General features: G+C 50.9%; 1 protein-coding gene across 2 annotated transcripts; it reads right to left on the bottom strand.

The window, feature by feature from the left end:
* Positions 1-2,010: 2,010 nt before the first annotated feature.
* LOC128142860 (hematopoietic lineage cell-specific protein-like) lies at positions 2,011-21,664 on the bottom strand. Of its 2 annotated transcripts, XM_052789492.1 has the most exons (14): positions 21,514-21,664; positions 19,109-19,192; positions 17,140-17,213; positions 16,202-16,331; positions 14,876-14,986; positions 14,153-14,207; positions 10,801-10,911; positions 10,162-10,272; positions 9,456-9,511; positions 5,849-5,918; positions 5,469-5,605; positions 4,124-4,433; positions 3,295-3,366; positions 2,028-2,918 (listed from the first exon to the last, which is right to left on the bottom strand). In XM_052789492.1, exons 2-14 carry the CDS (start codon positions 19,190-19,192, stop codon positions 2,782-2,784), a joined length of 1,458 nt encoding a protein of 485 aa, XP_052645452.1. In that variant the 5' UTR covers positions 21,514-21,664; the 3' UTR covers positions 2,028-2,781. The 2 variants fall into 2 exon arrangements, with proteins under 2 accessions (XP_052645451.1, XP_052645452.1); XM_052789491.1 differs by lacking the exons at positions 14,153-14,207; positions 14,876-14,986; positions 16,202-16,331; ... (1 more) ...; positions 19,109-19,192; positions 21,514-21,664 and having other exon boundaries at positions 2,011-2,918; positions 5,840-5,918; positions 10,801-11,414.
* Between the last annotated feature and the right edge of the window lie 1,277 nt (positions 21,665-22,941).

Below are 22,941 nucleotides of genomic sequence, written 5' to 3'. Positions count from 1 at the left end.
CTGTGCCAGCACTGCTCAGCAGTAGCCAAAACACTGGTGTATTATCACCACCTTTCTAGCTACTGATGCGGAGCACAGCGCTACGAGGGCTGCTATGGGGAGAATTAACTCCATCTCAGCCAGACCCAATACAGTGACTGACTGGGTTTGGTGGTCGGGTTGGTGTTCTTGTATGTTCTTGTCTATGGCTTCTTCCTTATTACCCCCCCCCTTTGTTTTGCATTGAGAAGGGTCCTTGACCAGATACCCTTAAAGGAGCAAATACTCCCCTTCCACATACCCTTACCAACAGCAGCTTCATTTCAACAAGGTCAGAATATCCCTAAGAGCCTGACATATCAGCTAGGCCTCCTCCACAGCTGAAGCTGTCGGCGAAGTGGCAGTTTGAAAGTTCATCCTGCTCATGGGGAGTGACGGGGATGTCAATGTGACTGCCCATACCAAGGCATAGGCCTGCAAGAGAGCCCATGGCAGAGCTTTGGCAAATCCTTGCTAGTATGACTGTGCAGCTGGCTGAGGTAAAGGGTTTAGCTGCAGGAAGGGAGCATCAGGCCACAGCTGCTTTCAAGGCAAGCAAAGAAATAGGCGCTGGAGGAGGGAAACCCAAGAGGCTTCTCTGAACTCTGAGAGAACAGCTTGGGTTAAGCCTCGAGCAAGGACATCCCTGCAGAGGAAACATCTTGATGAAGGATGAAGTGATTGTGGGGAGATCTGGGCTGTGGAGTCAGCAGTGTCAATGCCCAGTGGGTGTGGGAGAGCATCTGTGGTGGGTGAGCAACTAAATCAGATCTAAAGAGAGGGCCTAGAGCCACCAGCTGCTGAGGTCCTACACTCCTTAGTGAGACTCTGCACAGGACGGGTAGACATTTGGGATGTTGGTAGGCAGGAAGAGATCTTTGCCAGTGGTGGGAGCCTGAGCAAAGCAGTGGCTGCTGAACAAACCTCCCCCCATCACCACTGTCAGTAGGACAGAAGTGGCCACAGGGGGAGACACCTGCTGCAGGCACCAGGCATCCCCGCATAGCAGGGTGTGCCATCCTGCAGAGAGGCACACAGGGGGGCACCTGGATCTTTATTGTGGCTCTTAGGGAAGATGTCATCAATGGGGTGGGAAGTCAGGGAAAGAAAGATGCCCATTGTGAGACAGATCTGTTTTCCCTCAGGCCCTCGAGGTTCAGCTTGGCCAACGCATGGGAGGAGGAGAACCCTGCAGGCTTACGCCCAGCTGCTGGGCACTCGCAAGGACTGACTTGAGTCCATGGTGAGGGTGGGCTCCTGGAACAACCACGTCTCCCCTCCCTGTCTGCTTTAGTCCTGGCAGGGATGTCTGCCCAGTGCTGTGCTCTGGGTTTTTGGTCTGCTGCAGTTATAGGGCTGCACTTCTGTCTGTCCCACTCCTCAGCCACGGCTCAAGGGCCAGCACAGCAATGAGAGGGTGAGTGGCCTTTGGGGCCACCTGTGACCTTTTTGTCTTACTCTTGTTCCCACAGGGAGAAAATGCTTGTGAGTAGTTTGACTCCCAGGTGGGATTGGTGGGCCCTCTGGCTTAGAACTCACTGGTTGTGTTGCTGTTGGCCAGGGTCCTGCCTCAGCCACCTTCTCTGAATACAGGGTAAGGAGAGAGGGCACTTCCCAGCCTTGTTCTGATAGCATATGTCCATACATTTCGTATGGTTTGTTCAAACTTTTATGGTTTTAATATTTTGTACCTTCTATGAAAACTGGTTTGCTGCTAGGTGACTGTGCAAGTGAGATTTGATAAATGATCGTATATTAACATAATGGTTGAAACAGTAGACAAAGGGTAACTGGGGAGATAATTACAAAATCTAGTCAAGTGATTAACTAGTAATTATTCATAAGTTTTGCAGTTCTTTGCTCTTATGACTAGATGTTCCTGTAGGCTAGATGAGAACAATGCTGAAACTGACCACATGCGATTGAAACTGCGTTAACCTTCAAGATCAAAGAACAAGAACAAGAATAAAGACTTCAAGGACAGCCAGCGAGAACTTCAAATGGGTCGGTGGTCGCAAAAGCAGCCCTTCGACTCAAATGGATCCTTCATTGCACGTGATCGGATGTAGGCAGTACTATGATAATCAGTTGCAATCATTTTTATGTATATGTATACTAATCTGATTAATATGCAATTAGTTATTCTATATAACCTGTTAGTGCTAAAGCTGTGGTATGCACGCTAGGTGGAATTATCCCCCGTGCATCCAGCGCTGCAATGAAGAATGCCTGCTTTCTAAAACTCCAAAACGAGTCTTAGAGAGTTTCTTCGACCAGCTTTTTGGTATCAAGTGGAAACCCTTCTTGGGAACAAAGGCAAGTTTGGCCGTCACAGTGCTCTTTTCCTTGCCCCCTGGGTAGGGTGAGATCCAGGGCTACAGCAACTTAAAAAGATCCCATAGCTCATGTCCCTTCTGCCTTGACTGATTAGAGTTGGTGTTTCTTTTCTGCAAATTGCCCTGTTGGGAACAGGAATGGACACACTTCTGCTGTGTGGGACATGGGGGACAGCCTAGGTAGAAAAGATGTCTTATATTGCACTCACATGCTGTTAAACCATCTCACCTTTCCCATCTGGAAGCCAACGGGAACCAAAGTCCTCTTGGGCACAGGACAAAACATTCCCTCAGACACTGCCAGTTTGCTCCTTGGTATTTCTTGCATGTAGACACGCCACACTGAGCCAAATTAAGCTAGTAACACGTAAAAGGCTGAAGCAGAGAGGCAAAAGTTTGGAAGGAAGCAGCTTGGATAATGCTGGTTTCACTGCAGAAGCTTCACATAATTTGCTGGAAAGAGGCCTACTTTGCCCCGGCACTGCCCCCGCCACCAGCCTTCATCGACCATCTCAATGTGCGTGATTGTGTCGTCAGGATCAAAAGAAATCTCATCATCTCCATCTGCAAAAATTGTTCAGAAAAGATAGTCACAATGCAAAGATAACCCCAGAGAGAGCTGGTTTTACATCCCTCCTCCCACTCCCCCCAGGAGGAGAATATAGAACAAGCATTCTGATAACCCTCCCCTCAGAGTTCATCTCATCCAACCCCCATCAAACAACACAGATAAAGCAGAGAAAGAGCAAGACTTCACAGATGAAATATGAAGCTTCTCTGTTCCCAAGTCAGGTCTCACTCTACTTTCCAAGAGGAAGAAATTTAAACCACCAAGTCGAAACCTTTTCACCACTGCTGATGGTATAAGCCACCACCTCCCTGTCGCACCGCCCCAGACAGCTCCCAGTGCCTCTCCCCACAGCCTGGATGGCAGACCCACCTCCTTGGTAATCATAGAGAGCCACTGCACAGGTCCCAGGGCTCTCCACCTCATAAACATTGCCCGGTTCCCCTGCAGAAGACAGGACAAGCAGATGAGAAAGAGGCTGAAAGCAGTCATATAGATCTGGTCAGTGCCACCCTCCACCCAGCTGTCAGCTTTGGGGTGAATCACATCCAAACCCTATCAACAGGGAGAGGTGTACCATGGCTCAAAGCAAGGCATGACTTCTCTCCCCTTCTGCAAAGAGAGAGGTGGGGTCCTGATTCTCCATACTCCTCTCCCAACATAACTCCAGCCTCTCCACTTACCATCTCCAGTACCAGTGAAGCTGTGACAGAAACATCAACAGCAGCCCATGCAGTTTGCTTATGTGCTTGGAGGAAGACTACCCTGCACTCCTCACACCCAGGAGACACCACCAGATCAGGTCTTGTGAGCACCAGCTGTTTGAGCAACAGGCTGAATTAAGAGGGCACCCCCAGGCTGCAGTGCAGCACTGGCAGTTGCTTGCCCAGAAGCAGTGCACCAAGAACATCAGTCCAGGTCCAGCTTCCTCAGAGCCCAGGGCAGCCCTCTGGTCCTCCTGCCTCAGTCCTGCTCCAGCAGAATACTTGCTGCCTGGCCCAGCATCCCATGCAGCTGATCTCGCACCTTAGAGCCAGGCAAGGGAGTGGGAGACAACCAAGTCTCTGTCATCATGGGCTGCTACTGTGAACACAGTAGCCTTCAGGATACAAATTCCCTCTGGAGTCAGTCCCATACATCCAGTGAGATGAGTGGACAGATACGAGCTCCCCAAGACATGGGCTTTTCCAACAGTACTCACCCAGGTGGGGCTGGCTCTGGCTGGGCTCCTCAGGAAGTATCTCCTCATAGTCCTCACCTCCATCTCCTCCATGGTCATAGTTGGTATCCAGCTTTCCCAAGGGTGCTGGCAGCTCCTCATAGTCAGCACCTCCATTGGTACTGTCACAGTAATCAGAGGGCTCTGGCAGCTCCTCATAGTCTCCACCAACATCCAAACTTTCACTGTAGGTGGGCTGATCCTGGCTGGGGATCTTGCACAGCTCTTCGCCCAGATCTGCCGGCCTCGGTGGCAAAGTGGGTGGCGTTTCCTCATCCTCCCTTTTTGCTTCCTGCCATGAAGTGAGAAAGTGACAGGAAAGTCACTTGCAAAGCATCCACTGCAGCCAGCATTCCCATGACTGCACAGCACCCAACACAAGGGAGCCCCCTCCACTGCAGGTGCCTTTAGTGCTACCATGACATAAATGGAGCATCATCCTCTGCACAATGGGGAAACAGCTTAGCCATCAGGTCTGTGCTGAACTGGTACCTGGGATTGCTGTGAAGACCCTCATGGCTCACGTATTTGAACCTCTCTCACATACTTAGCTACAGCTCACTGTACTGCTACTGAATTGACCCACTCCGAGAGCCCATCTCATGGTGTAAGGTGGTGTGCAGCGCATCACTGGTCCCATCATTGCTAGAAAAAAGTCATCAGATCCCCTCAATCCCTTTGAATGTGATCCAGAGCAATGTCCATTCCCATTCCCAACAGAGCAACTCAGAAAATTTTCTTTCAGCTGAAATCTGTGCCAGCTCACAGAGCAACTCTGTTTTCCTCCAGCTGAAATCTGTTCCATCTCCCATAAACCTGCCCTAGGGACTGGACACTACCAGGCCTGTAATGACTACAGGGTCTGCAGAAAGTAGCCTCAAGGAGGGAACGTTTCAGGGAGTGCTTTATTGGTGAAACGTTATCTGCACATTGAATGCAGAAACAGCACAATGTAGAAGGACGTCTTGTAAATGTGAGGGTTTGGGTGCAATCTCCCGTTTGGAAAACCCTGAATGCAGACTGCTGAGATGGTGATACTGGGGAGCTGTGATTGCACTGTGTTTGCCAGGCACTAGAGGCAAGAAGGAGCCTAGGCCAAACCACAGGGGGCCATGGCTGGGTGCAGGCACGTCCTGATCAGTGTGCCGAAAGGGAAAATCCAGTGATAGCTGTGAAGTTCAATGGCAATCCCTGGCAGTTGCAGGGAAGCAGTTTACGCAAGACGTTACTGTAAAGAGATCAGGCAGAAGGGCATGGAGCTGCATGGCCCTGAGGAAAAGTCTGCTTCGCAAGCCTTGGAGGACATGGCAAGATGGCCATGGCTCACCTTCTGCCGAGCCGCCTGGCACTCCCGAGCCTGCCGCCTCACCCGGTCCTCCTCTGCCTGCCTTCTGCTCTCCTCCTCTGCTGACTTAGCCATGTTTTCAAATCGTGACCGCAGGCTGCTGGTGCCACTGGAAGCTCCTGCGGAGAAGAGAGCTGATCAAGCCTGCCCAATGGCTCCCTTCTACCACCCCAAGCATCCAGGAGAAACCCAGACATCTGCCTCTCCCAGAGGAACCTGCAGTTCAGCCACCTTCTCCTGCCCCTCAACACAGGTTAAATCCACATCCCACCACAGCACACGCCTGCCAGTGCGCTGCCACAGAGGGACCATGTGTCCTACAGCTTCCCACCAAGCCCAGGGCTGGTACTCAGTTGTCTCACCTGCCTCCAGCGGTCTTGTTTTTTCATACGAGGAGGTGGGAGCTGCCATCTCATCAAAGCCAGCAGCACTCTGCAAGAGAAAGTGAATGAAGTGTCCGGCTTGTTAGGCAAGGCCAGTGCTGAGATCCCCTGCTGGGTTTGGCTACTGGTGACTGCAGGCTTTGTTCCCAGCTGTGTCTGTCCTCTGTACAACTGCCACAGCCCCGTGGAGGCTGCTGGCTGCAGCCCTGTTCTCCTGATGCCTCCCTGCGCTGTGGGAGTGCCTGCTGCCCTCCAGCCAAAGGCAAGGGCCGCTGCTGTTAGAGGAGTGGTGCTCCGAGGGCTGAAAAGGCTACGTGGAGCCAAGCGGAGGAGGCTGCACAGTGGCAAGGCAACTTCTGCATGGGACAGCAAGGCTGGGCATTCAAGGCAGAAGCGCTCACTGGTAACACAGCAAATAGCCGAGTGGATGCCCGGCAGTCTATCACTTCCTGAGGTGCGGGGGCCCGATACATCCGTCCCCTGCACTCCCAGTGGTATGAGGCATGGAAGCACTTCCCTGTTGGATGCACAGCTGCAGCTGCCTAACCACTAACAACGTGTGTCCCTTCAGCAGGTTGTTGCCTGCAGTATGTGTATACAGTAGCCTAGACTAGAAAGCATCAAAGTGAAAACATGTGTGAACATGTGAGATACCGCTAGCTTTATGAAGTGTGAAGAGATGGCTGAACTGGTAATAGCATCGATGGGATGTTTGCAGCAGAAAGTGAGATAGAGTGGGTTCATCTACTTTCATGAGAAAACTATTTCATACCAAGAGGAAACTGCAGGCAGGATCCAGCTTTCAGACTAATACAGCTACTTTTAGGGTTCTACCTGCAGGTGTCACCAATGGGCTGGGTGCCCGAGCTCCTACTACAGTCAGTGGAGCCCAGAGAGCAGCTCTGCTCTCCTTAAAGAAAACACAGCTGAGCAGGCAAACAGCACTACAGGCTCAGAACCAGGTCTACACAGACCACAGCAGAGACTTGGACATGTTGTTTATACGACAGCATTTAAATTTAGGAGTCTTAGTGTGAGAGCTGAATCCTACACTTCGCATTCAAAACTTTATCAAAGGGGAGTTAAGATTGCCTGGTGGTATATTGCGCTCTACTCAGGAGCAATGAATTCAGCACTACTCCAGTGTCTGAAAACCAGGCAATCAAGAACTTAGGTACTTGCCCAAATATCCTTATTTTTACCATGTTTGATTATGCTTCAATATTCTCAAAATACACAAATTCATGTTCCACTTTGAGCTGATAAGAACTGCTTATCCCCTCTCTGCACCCTGCTCCTCCAATGACCCACAGCCCTGACTTTTGTACAGCTGCTCATCTGATTTTGCATGCTTTTTCTGCCACATACATGATGCCTTGCCTTTTGACCATGCACCTCCATTTGCTGTTGTTAAATTCATAGACCATGCTAATCTCTTCCATGGGCAGAATGCCATTCCCACTCTGCTACTGGCCCAGCCTACACGTGCAGCATAGAAAGGAACATGCCTGGTGGTTACAGGTATGTGTTTATGTCCTTCCTTGGCTCAGGGCCCTGCAGAAAGGTCCTTATCTGCTTCCTCCAGCTCCAGAGTATGGCAATGTTGGTACTGTACCAGGCACAACACTGTGCCCCTAGCACTGTGCCCAACAGCAGAAAAAGCGTGGTTCAGGGAAGGCACCCTCGCTTCCTCCTCCAAATGCCGCAAAGCCCCACCACCATCCAGGATTCTCATCTTTTAGGTTTTCCCCATCCATGCAGACTATCATCCACTGGCAAGACCCCCTTTCCTGATCAAGCTTGCAGGGTAGCCTGCCAAAGCACAATGTTGATTCAAGTGTCTGAGACACTCTGCATTTTGACTGTAGATGAGCCTTTGCCTGGTTTCAGCCCAGACAGAAAACTTGAACCAGCAAACTGGATGACCTCTTCTCATGCAAGGTTGATCCCTACCAATCCCATCCCTGCTGGGTTTTGTTAAGGTTTGCAGGCAGATGACTAGGCTCTGGCCTGAGATTTGGCTAAGTGAACAGACCATAAGAAACTCCTGGACAGGACAGAAAAACCTGCAGAAGGTTAACAAACAAGGTTACAGACAGCGCCATGAGGAATGGCCCGATTTCACCAGTAGTTAAGGGGGAATGATATGGGGCCAGTCACTCATACACAAAGCCATACCAGCTGGTGAGTAGTATAAAAGGACAAGGAGCCAGCTACCAGAGAGGCCATAGATCTGCATCAGATACTGGAGAGACCAGGGAGGTCTGCAAGTTGGCTACTTGAGGGACTGTGGCAGTACATCCCACCCCCCCCATCCTGCCAGCAGGAAACGAAACTTCTCCAGGAAGGGAGAAGGGGAAGGAAACCCTGGAGGCTGCAGGTTGAAATTTGAACTGGCCAGTCGAGATGCGCCAGGTACACCGAGGTGACCCTCCTAGCCGATAGGATTAAATGACCACCGGTCAGATTCGACAGGGGTATAAACGGGGTCCCGCCGGAGGACACGTTGGCAGTCCTCCTCAGAGCAGCGAGTCTGCAGTTGGGGACTCCCCCTCGGGTCGGGGCACCGCCCGAGGTAACTCCTCGAGGGAGAGAGCCCTCAGCTTTTAGGTGAGTGATACGCGCGTTTTGAGCCATCACTTTCAATCTTGGGGATTCTTAAGTCGGCCGTGTAGTATTAATTCTCTTTACATCATTGAGCCTGTGGTTTTATAAAATGTTACCGGACTTCTAACTAACTTTTGCTGAAGAATAAATCTGAGTTTTAACACCTGTTGGATTTGGTTAGTCGTGCATTCGTAACAGGGACTAAAGATTTAAGCCAGCTTCTGGGAAGCCTTGTTTGTGTGTGGGTGTGACAGCTAACAAACCTTATGCCTTGAGTAAGAACAGCTAGAGGAATGGCAGCCACAGCGATACCACCTTCCTGCTGGAGGCAGTCCAAGGCAACAACCACTCTGTATGCATACTGCTTTCTGCACTATTATCACCTACCAGTCAGTGCCGGGGACCTGACACCAGATGGGCCTTCAGTCTGATCCAGCACCTCTCCTGTGTAAGAGACAGTTCCTGCATGGTGCAATAGCCTGTGGCCTCTCAGACTTCTCACAAGGCTGCACTCTCACAAAATTTCATCTCCAAGGAGCTATCACTGTTCATCCTGATGGTACTGGTACACACAGGGCCTGTAGGAGTGATGGCAAGCAGCCAGACAGAACACTCCCAGTATCTCAAATGGTACTAGATATCCACGAGGGCACAGTGTGATGTCCTTAGAAAGCTCTTCACTGGCTCTGCTATTAAATTCTGCCCCAAAAAAAGCAGGTGTATGACTGTTCAGTCCAAGAGTGGAATGATTCAAAAGCAGCTGAGAACGGAAAAAACCTTTTCTTCCTTGCATTATGGTCACCCCAGGCTGCATTCCTCTGCACCCTCTGGTATTTACACTGGGCCAGTTCCCTCACCCTTGCAATAGTTATGCACTGAGCAGTGGGACCTCATCTCCATCTGGGAAGTCTCTTCTCTTGCAGCAGTGCAGAGCAGTGATTAGCAAGAAGCAACTGCAGGCTGCAGCATGCAGTCTTACCTTATCTACTCTGTCCTTCTGGACTCCGTAACGGCCTCCAAACCCCTTGGCATAGTCTGTATGGAAAAAAATGAGGCTATTTTATGATGGTTTATATTCTGCGTGCACCTCCAACTTCAGTATGCTATGACCAGTGAAATGAGTTAGCTTTGTCTGCCTCTTATCACATATGGAACTAAATAGAGAAAAATACATGCAGAATGCTCTGGACAGTAGCTTTTAAGACTAATCCTTCATTCCTTTCAGTGAAGTGCACAGGTGTTCAGTGCTATATGCTGGCAAATCTGCTTCCAAGGCACTGGGGTGAGAAGCCAGTCATGCCATTTGAGTGCAATGTGGCCTTGTTCACTGAAGTAAAACATACAGTAGCCAAGCCATTCCTGGAATCTGCTTTGCCTCATCCCCATGTGCTCACCTTTTGAATGAGCTTATGATCAGGAATGTACCTCACAGAGAAAGCACAGTATAATCTGGGAAGCCTGATTCAGGGACTTGCATTCAATGTACCCCACCGATCCAAGCATGCACCTACTCTGGCAGAGTTTACCCTTGCGCTTTGGGGGTTCACAATGTCCCAGCTGCTCCACAACATGCTATACGCATTCAGTTTTCAGCAGCTGGATCTCTGTCAAGTATGAACCACTAGCTCTAGGTCCATGTGTGCTCCATAGAAATTGTGCTGCCACGTCTGGCGGCATTGCCGTACCTGTTTGGGATGCATGGGGTTGCATTTCCTCCTGATGGTCCCAGCCAAGGGCACTCTTGTCTTGACGATCCCTCTGCACCCCAAACTTCCCACCAAAGCCCACAGAATAGTCTTCAGCCACAGGGATCCAGATCATGGCATGGAAGAGAACAGACAAGGGAAGGAAAGAGAAAAGTGGCAGCGCCCTGAGCTCAGGTTGTCCTCACAGGGGCAGCAGATTTCCCTTCCCAGGACTTGGAGAAAGACATGGAGCAAGGCCAGATTTCCCCACTGGTGGCAGCAGCAATAGCCCTCCCTCCTCCCTGGGACAGTCCGCCTGCTATTAGCACCTGCCTGGGCTTCCCCTGTACCCTTCCTTTGGTGCCATGCGCCCAGGAGATCCCTATGCCCATAGAAATCTGCTGCTCCTCTTCATTTAGCCTGAACTTTCTCCAGCAGTCATGCATCGTGTGCAATGGCTTTCCTCACCTGACCCATTCCCTTGCTGCAAGCAGTGGGCACCCAACAGCTCCCCACAGCTTTTCCACCATTCATGCAGCAGGCTGCAAAAAACGAAGCACAGTGCCCCACAGCCCCAGTGGGTATAGTCCCAAGCTCCAGTCCTGACACTGCCTGCTGCATTGCCCCCCCCCAGCTCACCTTTCTGAGAGTCGTGCTTCTCTGCCTGGCTCTTGTAGTCAAATCCCACTGCCGCTTTGTCCACCTTATCCTTCTCCACACCATAACGGCCACCAAAGCCCTTGGAGTAATCTGAGATGATGCATGGAGTGAAATGCTGCCCTGAGCATGGGGCTGGTGAGGGGAGGGGGTAAAGATGGGGAGCAGCACTGGGGAGGAGCACCAGGGAGGAGGAAGAGCAGCAGCGACAATCGAAAACACTAGAAAAAGCAAGGGATTTGGAGGGGACAGAGTGGATGGCAGGGAGCACCACGAGGGCCACTGAGGATGAGGGCCCATGGGAACGGGTGCACATGGCAAGCATGGGTCATGGCAACAAGAGAACCTGAAGGCCATGGGCTGCAGGAGACACAGCAGGCTGAGAGGGCAAGTGTCTTAGGTTTGCATGGCAAGGTTTTGGTAGCCAGGGGGGCAACAGGGGTGGCTTCTGTGAGAAGCTGCTAGAAGCTTCCCGTATGTCTGACAGAGCCAATGCCAGCCAGCTCCAAGACAGACCCACCGCTGGCCAAGGCCGAGCCCATCAGTGACAGTGGTAGCGCCTCTGGGATAATGTATTTAAGAAGGGAAAAAAAAATGTTGCTGGGGCACAGAAACTGCAGCTGGAGAGAGAAGTGAGAACATGTGAGAGAAACAACCCTGCAGACCCCAAGGTCAGCAAAGAAGGAGGGCGAGGAGGTGCTCCAGGCGCTGGAGCAGGGATTCCCCTGCAGCCCCTGGTGAAGACCATGGTGAGGCATTCTGTCCCCCTGCAGCCCATGGAGGTCCATGGTGGAGCAGATCTCCACCTGCAGCCCGTGGAGGACCCCACGCCGGAGCAGGTGGATGCCCGAAGGAGGCTGTGACCCCGTGGGAAGCCCACACTGGAGCAGGCTCCTGGCAGGACCTGCAGATCTGTGGAGAAAGGAGTCCACGGAGCAGGTTTGCTGGCAGGACTTGTGACCCTGCGGGGGACCCATGCTGGAGCAGTCTGTGCTTGAAGGACTGCATGCTATGGAAGGGACCCATGCTGGAGCAGTTCATGAAGAACTGCAGCCCGTGGGAAGGACTCACGTTGCAGAAGTTAATGGAGGACTGTCTCCTGTGGGAGGGACCCCATGGTGGAGCAGGGGAAGAGTGTGAGGAGTCCTGCCCCCTGAAGAGGAAGGAGCAACAGAGACAACATGTGATGAACTGACCACAACCCCCGTTCCCTGTCTCCCTGCACTGCTGGGTGCGATAGGTAGAGAATTCAGGAGTGAAGCTGTGCACGGGAAGAAGGGAGGGGTGGGGGGAAGATGTTTTAAGATTTGGTTTTATTTCTCATTATCCTGCTCTGGTTTGATTGACAATAAATTAAGTTAATTTTCCTCAAGTTGAGCCTGTTTTGCCTGTGATGGTAATTGCTGAGTGATCTCTCCCTGTCCTTATCTTGACCCACGATCCTTTTGTTATATTTTCTCTCCCCTGTCTAGCTGAGAGGGGAAGTGATAGAGCAGCTGCGTGGTGCTTAGTTGCTGGCTGGGGTTAAACCATGACAGCAAGGAAGAAAAGTGACATGCCAAGGGCAGCTGGGCCGGCAGTGTGAGCTCAGCCACCCAAGGATGCAAAGCCAAGGCAAGACTTGGGCACCGACAGCCTGGGCATCCACCCACTCACGCATCTCCAGAGCAAGGATTTCAACCTGTGGTCTGCCAGTCTCTGAAAAGGTCTCTAAGTATACTGAGCCCTTGAAAGTACAGAAGAAATGGCAAACTTTTGTTGTACAGCTTACATTTGCTGTAATGGAATCTCAACTTCTACAAGGAAGCCACTGACTCTTGGTGCTGCAAAGGCTGAAACCCACATTTCTAGAGACCTGCTCCAGCTCTCCCCCCAGCCTGTCTCTGGCACGCTCGATCATTAATGTGATAGAGGCACAGCACATCTTCCTTATGCCTCCCTTTTTTCCATCTTCTAAACTAGTAATGTATTAACCACTTCAGCTGTGTTCAGTTATTCTCTAAGGAGTACCTTGCTATTATTGGCTGATGTCCTAAGAAATTTCAGCCTCTATCCTAGCCGCTGGCCGTAGAGAGACACTTTCCTTTCAAGGACCTGGTCTGCCAGCTCCAAATCCTACCCTTCAGAAGGAGTAAATCACAGTTACCTCTCTTTGTTCCCTGACCCTATTCGTACAGGTCTGCATTTCACAGGAATGAGGTGGGGCTTCTCCAGCAACTTCAACCTTATCAATCCATGAAGATTGTGATCTAGAGAAATATGCATGAAAACATTTTGTATTGAAGAATGGCTCTCTGCTTCATAGAAGCTCAGTCACTTAAGAATGAGTCTGTAAGTCCTAGAAATTTCTTAAACTTATCTTGATTAAACTATTATTTACCCATTAGGCCATTATGAAACAGACCTTTTAGGATGCTGTTTTCAGCAATTATAGATTTTATGACTGTTACCTTGATGCTGGAGATTCCACTATGGACACATTTTTATGAAAAACAATCCAAACACCTTACCCTACTTCTAATATTTTCATTTTGTCCTGAGAGATTTCTGTGTTTTTACACAGCCTGATGAATTTCTATGGCTACAATCTAGTATATAAACTCTTATACAGGAATATGTTAATGTAGCACAACTGCATGCGATTCATTAATTTAAGGCCAACCAAGAATGCCTCAAAACATCTTCCTTCTTTTATAGTTTCCTCTGAAATGAACACGATTCAGTTCTTTTCTTGGTAATGCAGTATTCCTCACATTTATCTGAAACAGTAACAGACCTTGCCCTCTCATCTTCTCTTGGTTGCAAAATATTTAAAATATCTTTAGTTTCAGTTCTTGCAATGTTCTTAATGAATATTGCTGCTTGTATGTACATGTCAAAGTTTGGTTGAATCATCTCCAGAATTCTGCAAAAGTTTGGGTGCTGTATAGGCTTTTGTTTCCATATCCATTGTTGTACCTTCTCTTCTATGCTGCTTTTTCAGAAATCACTTCTTACGTCCTACAGTGCTTGGGTTCCCTCTGGAGCAGTTGCTCAGAAGGACTTTTAGAGGATATACATGGGGGTGCGTGTGTGGGGGTGTCTTCTCTGCTCAGCCGTGACGTGGTTTCCGTCAAAGCAAAACACAGAGACAAGAGGAATGTACAACAGAAGGGTGGTGATAGGACAGCAGAGAATAGGGCCGCAAGGGTGACTGACTGGGAACAGGAATCTGAAACAAGTGACAGGAGGGGGATAACAAAGGAGACTGTGCCACAGCAGACAGCACAGGATATTGGGAGCAGAAGAGAAGCTGGGCAAAGTGTCAAGGGGCCACGCGTACACATGGACTTGCCTTTCTGGGATGAGTGTTTCTCCACCTCACCCTTGTATTCAAAGCCCAGTGCTGACTGGAAAAAGAAGGGGAGGAATGTCAGTTGTCCTGAGGGCCAAGCCAGGTCTCACCCACCCTCCCTCCCCCAGGGTCTGGGCTGGGACCCTGCTCCCTGCCTTGTGCTGCCAACATGCAGGTGCCTGGCCCCTCCTCGGCTGGTACAGGCCTCCTCAGCCTCTCACACCACCCCTGCTATCCATGTGGCAGCGTGCCCAGGAATGGGCCCTCAAAAAAGCCCATGCATTCCAGGTAAGAGGGCCACAATCCTGAGCCCACACCCTGTCATGATGCAAGGCAGCTGGGCAGCATCTCACACCAGGATGTGCATGGGAGGGACGGCATCCTGCTGTCCCCATTCAGTCCTGCCAGGGCCAGTCACTGTGCATGGCACAGCTTGGGGGTTTGGAGATGTAAAACACCACAGCCCCCAAAACAAACACAGGACAGTGCAAGCATGCAGAGAGTTAGCCTTCACAAGTGCCCTGCAATTTGTCATCAGTCATCATCCTGCACACAGGAGGTGAGCTGCGTGCTTCAGTGGAGACCGTGGTGCATGGCATACCTAGACCTGCACCCACCAGCACTTTGAAAACTGCAGCCACAATCCTAAGATAGCACAGTATTTTACAGGCAGCACTGAGCACAGGCCGCAAGCACGTATTTCAGCTGCCCTGTCCAACACACCTTGTCAGCTCGGTCCCGCTGGACTCCGTACTTCCCCCCAAAGCCCTGGGCTGCATCTGTCTGCGAGGAGTGCTTCCCAACATCAGCAACGTACTCGTGGCCCACTGCGCACTGAAAAGAGAGACAGCATGACATGAGCGCCCACGGTCAGACTGGCAGGGTGGACAGAGACATAGGCACCACACAGCTGCTCTGCCCCGCGGCCGAGATGCTTGTGGCCGTGAGGTGACAGGTCCAAACTGACTGTGCTGGTGGTGGCGATGCCTTCCGCAGAGCCTTTGCCAGTACCAGCTCTGCTCTGAGACCTGTGATGCAGCTTCAAGGGCAGCTACCCGACATAACCGGCCCCACTGCCAGCTCATCATGCAAACTGTGGGATGCTGAATACCTGCTGCTCCTGAATGCCAGTGGAATGGTGGATACTCACACGAGGAAACTGAGGAGAAAAGGACGGATAGGCACGCACAACTGAAAACCTACAGGCAGCAGGTCCGGCACCTGCTCCCTATTTTCTGTGTCTGAGAGTGAGGGTCAGCAGACCTGGCTGGGATCACCCTTTATGCCTACTACAGGCCAGGGTCCCGCTGCTCCCTGCTGGAGGCGGTGTGGCCAGGTATTGCACACACTCCTCAGGAGAAGGGCCAGAGGCTGAATGCTTGCAACATCCTGGTAAGACTGGATGAAGGCCGAAGAGTTGCTCAACAAAAACATCCTCACTCTGCTCCGGCAGGAGGGTCTGAGCATGGCTGCTCCATTTTGGCCTCCTGGAAATGTCTGTTTCTCCCCCTGCCATCCTGGTATCAGGCACACCCACAGTGACCCCATATATTGAATACTACTGCAATCTTACCATCTCACTTCTGAAAAAAAACAAGTATCAAATGCTGAAAGGTACAGGAAGAAGCGTGATGATGATTATCAGAAAACATAAACCAGGTTTGATGTGAGAACAGAGAATATGAACTAGGGCTTCATCCTGGGGAGATGTGACAGAGGTCTGTAATGTATTATTCATTAGTTCTCCAAGCACAAGCAGGGAGGCACCTAATTTAATTCTTATGCAGCAGGTTTGAAACAAGCCACAGAAAGTCCTTCTTCACAGCTAAGGGGAGTGTTGCAAGGAAGTTGCAGAGGCAAGTTATACAAATGGGTTCAAACAGATCCTGGAGACAGATTATGGGCTGGCTAGGTATGTGTGAATCTGTGCAGCCCTGCCAGCTCTCCATTCTCTCCCTCTAGGGTCAGGCCAGGAAACAGGGATGCTCCTTCCTTTATGAGAAAAAGCCTTTTCCACTGAGGCCCAAGGAAGCCCTCTACAACTGTTACCTTATCCATTCGGTCCCGCTCTGTTCCAAATTTGCCCCCATAGCCATAGGAGGCCTTGGGGCCAGTCTCCAGCTCCTTCTTCTTGATGACGTCATGCTCCTCTGACACCTTGGTCCTCAGCTGATGGATGCTGGCGAGACAGAGAGAGTCAGGGCAAGTGCCCGTGGGATCACGCAGGCCCCCACTCAGGGCTATACCCCCTCCTCAACAGGAACCCACGCTTTCCTTTTCGTGTGCGCTGCACTAGCCCCACTGTGCAGGGCAGTACTGGGATGTACCGAGGGATCTGCTGGACAGGGTCAGCTTCAGACAGGGAAGGAGCAGAAAGTCTTTGCCACAGGGACAGCGGCCGTCTGGAGGTACTTGAAAGCTAACCCCTCGCAGCATCACAGGCGGCCTGCGAATTTTGCCTCCGGTGCAACACCCGCAGCTCAAGCCCAGAGCCTGCACGCAGCCGGCAGAGCCCAGCCGGGCAGCCCGCAGCCCCCCGGGTTGGGGGGGGGGGGGGGGGGCAGCGCGGCCCCGAGGCGCTCCTCGCCCGGGGCGAGGTCTCCACTCCCCTGCCGCCCCGCTGCCTGCCGGGGCCGGAGGTGCACCCCACGCGGGGAGCCCCGGAAGAGGGGCCGCGGGGGACGAGCCCGAGGGCAGCCGCCAGGCAGCCCGCGCCGCCCGCAAAGCTCTCTCCCAGCGCCCCACGGGAGGGTGGCCCACCCCCCCCCCCCGCCCCGGGCCGCTCCGCCCCCGCCGCGGCCCCGCTGCGCAACGAGCCCCTTACTTGGCTGGCTTCGGCCGGCGCTGCCGCTTCCCCCTCACGGGTCCGGGACCCGGCCGCGGTAACGGCCCGCCCGCAGGTCCCGGTCCCCAGACGCCCGTCGGAGCCGCAGCGCGGCCCGGGCCGCCCGCCCACCGCCCCTCGCGCCCCGCCGGGCCGCACTCACTCGATGTGCTCGGCGCGTCCGGAGCCCTCGACGGTTTTGGCTCCCCAGCGCTGCTCCTTCTCGGAGATGTCGTTCTGCAGAGCGAACCGCAGCCGTCAGCGGCCGGCGCGGCCCGCCCGCCCCGCAGAAACGGGGCTCTGCCCCCCCCCCCGCCCCGGGCGCCGCGCTCCCGGAGGACGGCGCCCGGTGCAGCTCCGCCGGGCCAGGCCGGGCCCCGAGCGAGCCCGCACGTCCCGGGCCGAGCGAAGAGACGAGGACGGCTCCCGGGCGCGGGCGGGAAGCGGACGGCGGGCAAGGCCCAGCGGGGACGGCCCGGGGGCCCCGGGCGCCCCATCGCCGCCGGCGACCGGCGGCGGCCTGCAGGGCCGGGCGCCCGGGGCCGGCGGGTCCGCGGGGACAGGGCGCGGGCCTGCAGGGAGCCCCGTCCCTCCTCCTCGGGGAGCAGCTAGCGAACAGAAATGCTGCGGAAACCCGTCGTTTGGGAAACGACTGGAAGAGCGCTGAAGCGAGCGCTTCGCTCAGGGTCCGCTGCTCTGCCTCAGCTTTGTTCCGAGAGCACTTGTTTTGTCTTCTTTTTGGAAGGTCTGAACGTGTATCTGATAAACTGAAGGATCGATAAACGCTTACCTAGTAGAAGGTAAAGCTAAAAATATGTACATACAAAACAGAACTTAAAAAATTAATACAAAGCCTTATTCTGTTGAGGGTTATTTTAAATGCTTCCACAAAGAGAAGAAATGAAGTAAAAACAAAAAAATAATTTTGACAGCCTGGGATTTTCTTTAAGCATTAATAATTTGGAACTTTGAGGAGGGGACTTGCTTTTCTGTCCCAAACTAGAATTTCTTACTGGAAATAACTAGGCAAGAGTGAACCTCAAAAACAGGACTCTTGAGTAACGGAAGAGGCTGTCCAGCAAGAAATGTATCTTGCAAAGGAAACCAGAATCTCAGCAGAGCTCAGAGAGACCTGTGGCTGTAAAGCATGGCTGCCGCTCCTTGGCACCAGAAGGAGCAGGACTTTTGCTGTGCTATGTGCTCCTAAGAGGTTTAGAAAAAGGGTATGAAGAATGAGATGTCAAAGTCTTGAGATAGTAAAGGACTGTCTAGGTTAACCAAATACAGGAGACAAAGCAGTGCAGGAAAGTCTTGTGATGCCAAATCAGTGAGTGATAAAATTGTAAACGAAGGTTAGTGTTAATAAGTACAAAAGGAAGGCATATGGAAAAAAAAAATACACTGAATTATATCTGCACAACAATGGTTCCAAAATATTTACCATTCAGGAAGGAGTACAAAATACGGAATTATGTGCGATTATGTAGAAGAGTAGCAAATACAGAATTGGCCGAAAAGCTGAAGTGTGAATGACTTACTAGGAAAGGAATAGAGAATCAAATAGAAAATGAAAATCATGACACCGTGTGAATGCATGGGGTTCCCACATCTCACCTAGAGAACTGGACTGCATAGAAAACAAGACTATTCAGAGGCATGGAGGTGCATCTGCACAGGGTGACCATAAATAGAGTGGGATTCTTCTGTCTGGAAAAAATGAGGGCAATGCTGGAATCCTGTAAATTCCAAACAGTGTGGGAAAGAGAAAATGCAAGTCTTTGCTATTTCTTGTAACATAAGTCATGGGGAGGACTCGGTGAAGTTACCAGGGAGCAGGTTTAAAAGAAACTGAATATTCTATACTCCTTAAGTGCTACTACTTGTAGTCAGATGTGGGGTACACTGATGTAGGAAGTTCTGGAGACATACATATGGGTCAGAAATGGCTTAGACAGATGACCTGGCAGTACCTGTGAGGGGTTGGTGAGACTTGGCTGATCCTGCACAGCCAGCGGTGCTGCATGCCATGCCGAGCCCCGAGCCCCGGTCCGGTTGACCAGCATATGCCTAGGGCCAGTGAACCCTTTACAGCACCACCACCAGTATTACGGATTAGCACACCAGACACTCACCACGAAATCAGGGTCAGTGTCCCAGTCGTCTCCCTGAGCCTCAACCTTCACGGACACGTCATGTCCCACGACTGCTTTCCACATCTGCACAAGGAGGACACGGTATCACCCAGAGCTTGGCATGTGGGTACTGCTGGCTCACGGCCATGGGCACATCAGACCACAGCAGTCATAAGCATAACTCGGGCTGGAAGGGACCCTTGCAGGCCATCTGCCCTGCTGAACTCTCTGTTCCTCATACAGCACAGGGCACCCCAGAATAGCTGCTCTTGAGCCCCAGCACCTCTTTCAGCAAAACACACAGGGGTTTTAAGTGTAAACCACCGTCTTCATGCACATAGATTCCACAGTTAAAGTGCACACCTTATTTTAATGTAAATTAGTGCTAGCATCCAACTACCAGATTCTGCTTTTCCAACAGAGATTAATTTTCTGTGCTGTGGGAGACTGTTCCCTGCTTTAAGCTCCCTTCTGTTAAGCACAGTCACAGCACACCACCAGAGGCTGTGGCTTGCTCTGCTACCATGATACAATGCTTATCTACCTGAGGTCGGACTCCTCAGTTCTCTTGTCTGTTTTCCAACCTTTTAATCACGGCCTAGTGTGCTAGAGAAGGTTCACAGAAAAGCTGTACGCTGATCTGACAGTGCTGGTACAGTATACTGTGTGGTGTTTAGGTCCGTTATATGGTAAAAACAGGAAATGGAGCTAAACTAATTAAGTGTGCAGGGCTGAAAAGGCTGAAGCTGCAGTAGTAGGGCTTGTACAGGCTGTCCAAAGAGGCCTGGAGGAAGTGATGGGCCCGGGAAGAGGAAGTTAAAGTAATGTGAAATCTAAAACTCCTGCATTTCATTTTCAAGGTTACTGTGAAAAAAGCTGACAAAAAAGTGCCTCCCAAACAACACGGTTGCTACAAAATGAGAGACAGAAGAAAGATTACATGGCTTGCCTGCCCCTGCACAACAGAGCAATCATTCTCAGCAGAGCTCTCACGTCCCACCACCTATTACTGCCTGTGGTGTTGAGGAGCCCCAAATTGTTCTTACTGTCGCCCAAAGCAGCTTTTCACTGGGGCAGAAAGACTGAACAGAATGTGCAGCAAAGACTGGGCTGCTGGGCCATGTTTCACACCACTGCAAACATCACATAAACCTGTGAACAAACCAACAGGAGGGAAGAGAACGGCTTTGTGGTGGATCCTCATTTAACAGCACACTTTTATTATGTGCTTCTCAACAGCACTAACCCCACAATCCCACAACCATACAGTAGCCTACAAACTCGCCCCAAGTGCTCAGGAGAGTTGCTTTCTGTGCAAGCAAAATGTTTATGCTGAACAAGTAATTACTTGTACAACACAAAAAGCTGTTAAGTGAATAATAACCTTCCAGTTCAGCACAGTGCAGTGTTCAGTTCAGCCTCACACTGCCCTTACCAATTGTCTAGAGAATCAGCACTGTAAGACCAGGGAGCAAAGACAACAGAAACTGAAAGAGCACAGAAGGGATGAGTCTTTCTTTTGTTAAACAAAAGCCAGATAGTTAGCTAAGGGAGAGGATTTAGGACCAAGGCAGATTTACTGTGAAGATCTGGCTTTAGGCCTTCCCCAGGATGTCTCAGGGGGAAGGAAAAAAAAAAATTGTCGTACTCCGGAACACAGCAGCTCTGTGACATACTCTGCTGTGCTTGTATGCACTGACGGTAATCTTATGACAAACTCAATATAGCTAACTGCAAATAGAAGCAGGGGAAGCAGGAAGGCACATGTGGAACAACATAGCACAATCTAACAATACCTTTCATCTCCTTTTCCCCTCCCTAATTTATTAGCATCTCTTACTCCAAAGATTTTTAAAGTTTGTGCCTCATTTTTGTTAATGATAAGACAGCAGCAATAACCAGCTATCACAGGGCTGTTCAACAGGGCAGCTGATTTGAGCAGCTAGCTCAAATGCAAGTTGTTCAGGGTTTTAAATACTGCTGTAAATGGTTCTTGACCACCTACTCTCCAAAGCCACCCACCATGCAACTGGGGAACCGTGACAAAGCACAGACTGTAATCACACCACAAGGCTCCAGACACCCTCTATAAAGACGAGTATCAGCCAGAGTAGGATCTCAACCCTTTAGTTTGTCCCATTTTTTCCCCCTTGAAAACATCCACTACAGCACAAATATGGGCCTACTACACTTAGCACAGTCATGCTAGTTGACTTGGAAACATTGTTCTTCAGAGCCTCAAATACAAAAGCAACAACAATGACCAAAGAACAGACCGATAAGCAAATGCCCAGCGCTATCAACTCACACAAACTGGGTCAGGAAGGAGTTGTCTGCCCACCAAAACCCGACATTTTGTTGTTGTTTCTCACTTTCCACTCCCAAACCCCACTCAGTTTTCTTACCTTAAAGGGCTCACCAGCTCCTGCTGGCAAACTGGCTGCTTTTTGCTCAGGCACCTGTTGCTCGCGGCAGCTTTTGGACTGCTGTGTTCTCCGAGTTCCTGTTTTAACTTCAGCTATCTTCACTTCCTCTGCCCCAGCCCCCAGCTCACTGCCCAAGTCCTGAGTCCCAGAACGTGCCCTAGTGCGCTGCAGTTCCCTTGCATGCTGCCGGTGCTCTGGGACACGGACAAGGCGCGTACCCAGGATACAAATTGCGGACTCCATGAATAGCGCTTGATGGGGCACAGTTACATTTCTTCATGTGCAAAACCAGATTGTGATCTCCATTTTCATCTCTTCCAAAAAACCATTATGCCATAAAAGTACAAAAAAGTTAAAAGGCTGAAGCCCCTGGGCTTGACAATTACAATGAGATCCGAAGGCAGCAAGCTACTGCTTACAGAAATTGCTGTGAAATTTGACTCAGTACTTTACAGCACAATTAGAAATGTTTATAAACACACAGACATACACACACATATATATATACATACATACATGAAAACTCTTCCATAAAAAAAAAAAAAAGCAAATAGCTTGAACTAGGAAGATGGAAAGCATGTAGTTAAAGAATCCTAAGCACTTACAGATCAAACTCTTTGCTGCAAGGGTACATTGGTACACTGCTTTCTGGTGGGAAGTGCACAATTTTGGAATGAGTAGCGTGACTCACACTAGTTTGACACTAGATAAACATCTCAAACCAAAATAACTTCCTTTCTGAATAAGTGAAGCAAGAAAAGCTCCTAGAGTAGTCGCTTCCATTTGACATAATGACAAGGTATATAGGGCTTAGAATAGAATAGAGTAGAATAGTTCAGTTAGGAGGGACCTACAATGATCACCTAGTCCAACTGCCTGACCACTTCAGGGCTGACCAAAAGTTAAAGCATGTTGTTAAGGGCATTATCCAAATGCCTCTTAAACACTGACAGGCTTGGGGCATTGACCACCTCTCCAGGAATCCTCTTCCAGTGTGTGACCACCCCCTTGGTAAAGAAATGTTTTCACACTTGTCCCACATGACATCCTCATCTCTAAATTGGAGAGACATGGATTGGATGGTTGGACCACTCGGTGGATAAGGAATTGGCTGGATGGTCGCACTCAAAGACTTGTGGTCAACAGCTCAACGTCCAAGTGGAGGGCAGTGACGCGTGGTGTTCCTCAGGGGTCAGTATTGGGACCCCTGTTTGTTTAACATCTTTGTCAGTGACATGGACAGTGGGATTGAGCGCACCCTCGGCAAGTCTGCCAACGACACCAAGCTGTGTGGTGCGGTCGACACACTAGAGGGAAGGGATGCCATCCAGAGGGACCTTGACAGGCTTGAGAGGTGGGCCCATGCAAACCTCATGAAATTCAACAAGGCCAAGTGCAAGGTCCTGC

The sequence above is a fragment of the Harpia harpyja genome, chromosome 6 (assembly GCF_026419915.1).
Source record: "Harpia harpyja isolate bHarHar1 chromosome 6, bHarHar1 primary haplotype, whole genome shotgun sequence".
Lineage (NCBI taxonomy): Eukaryota > Metazoa > Chordata > Aves > Accipitriformes > Accipitridae > Harpia > Harpia harpyja.
This window is presented reverse-complemented; position numbering and strand designations above follow the sequence as displayed.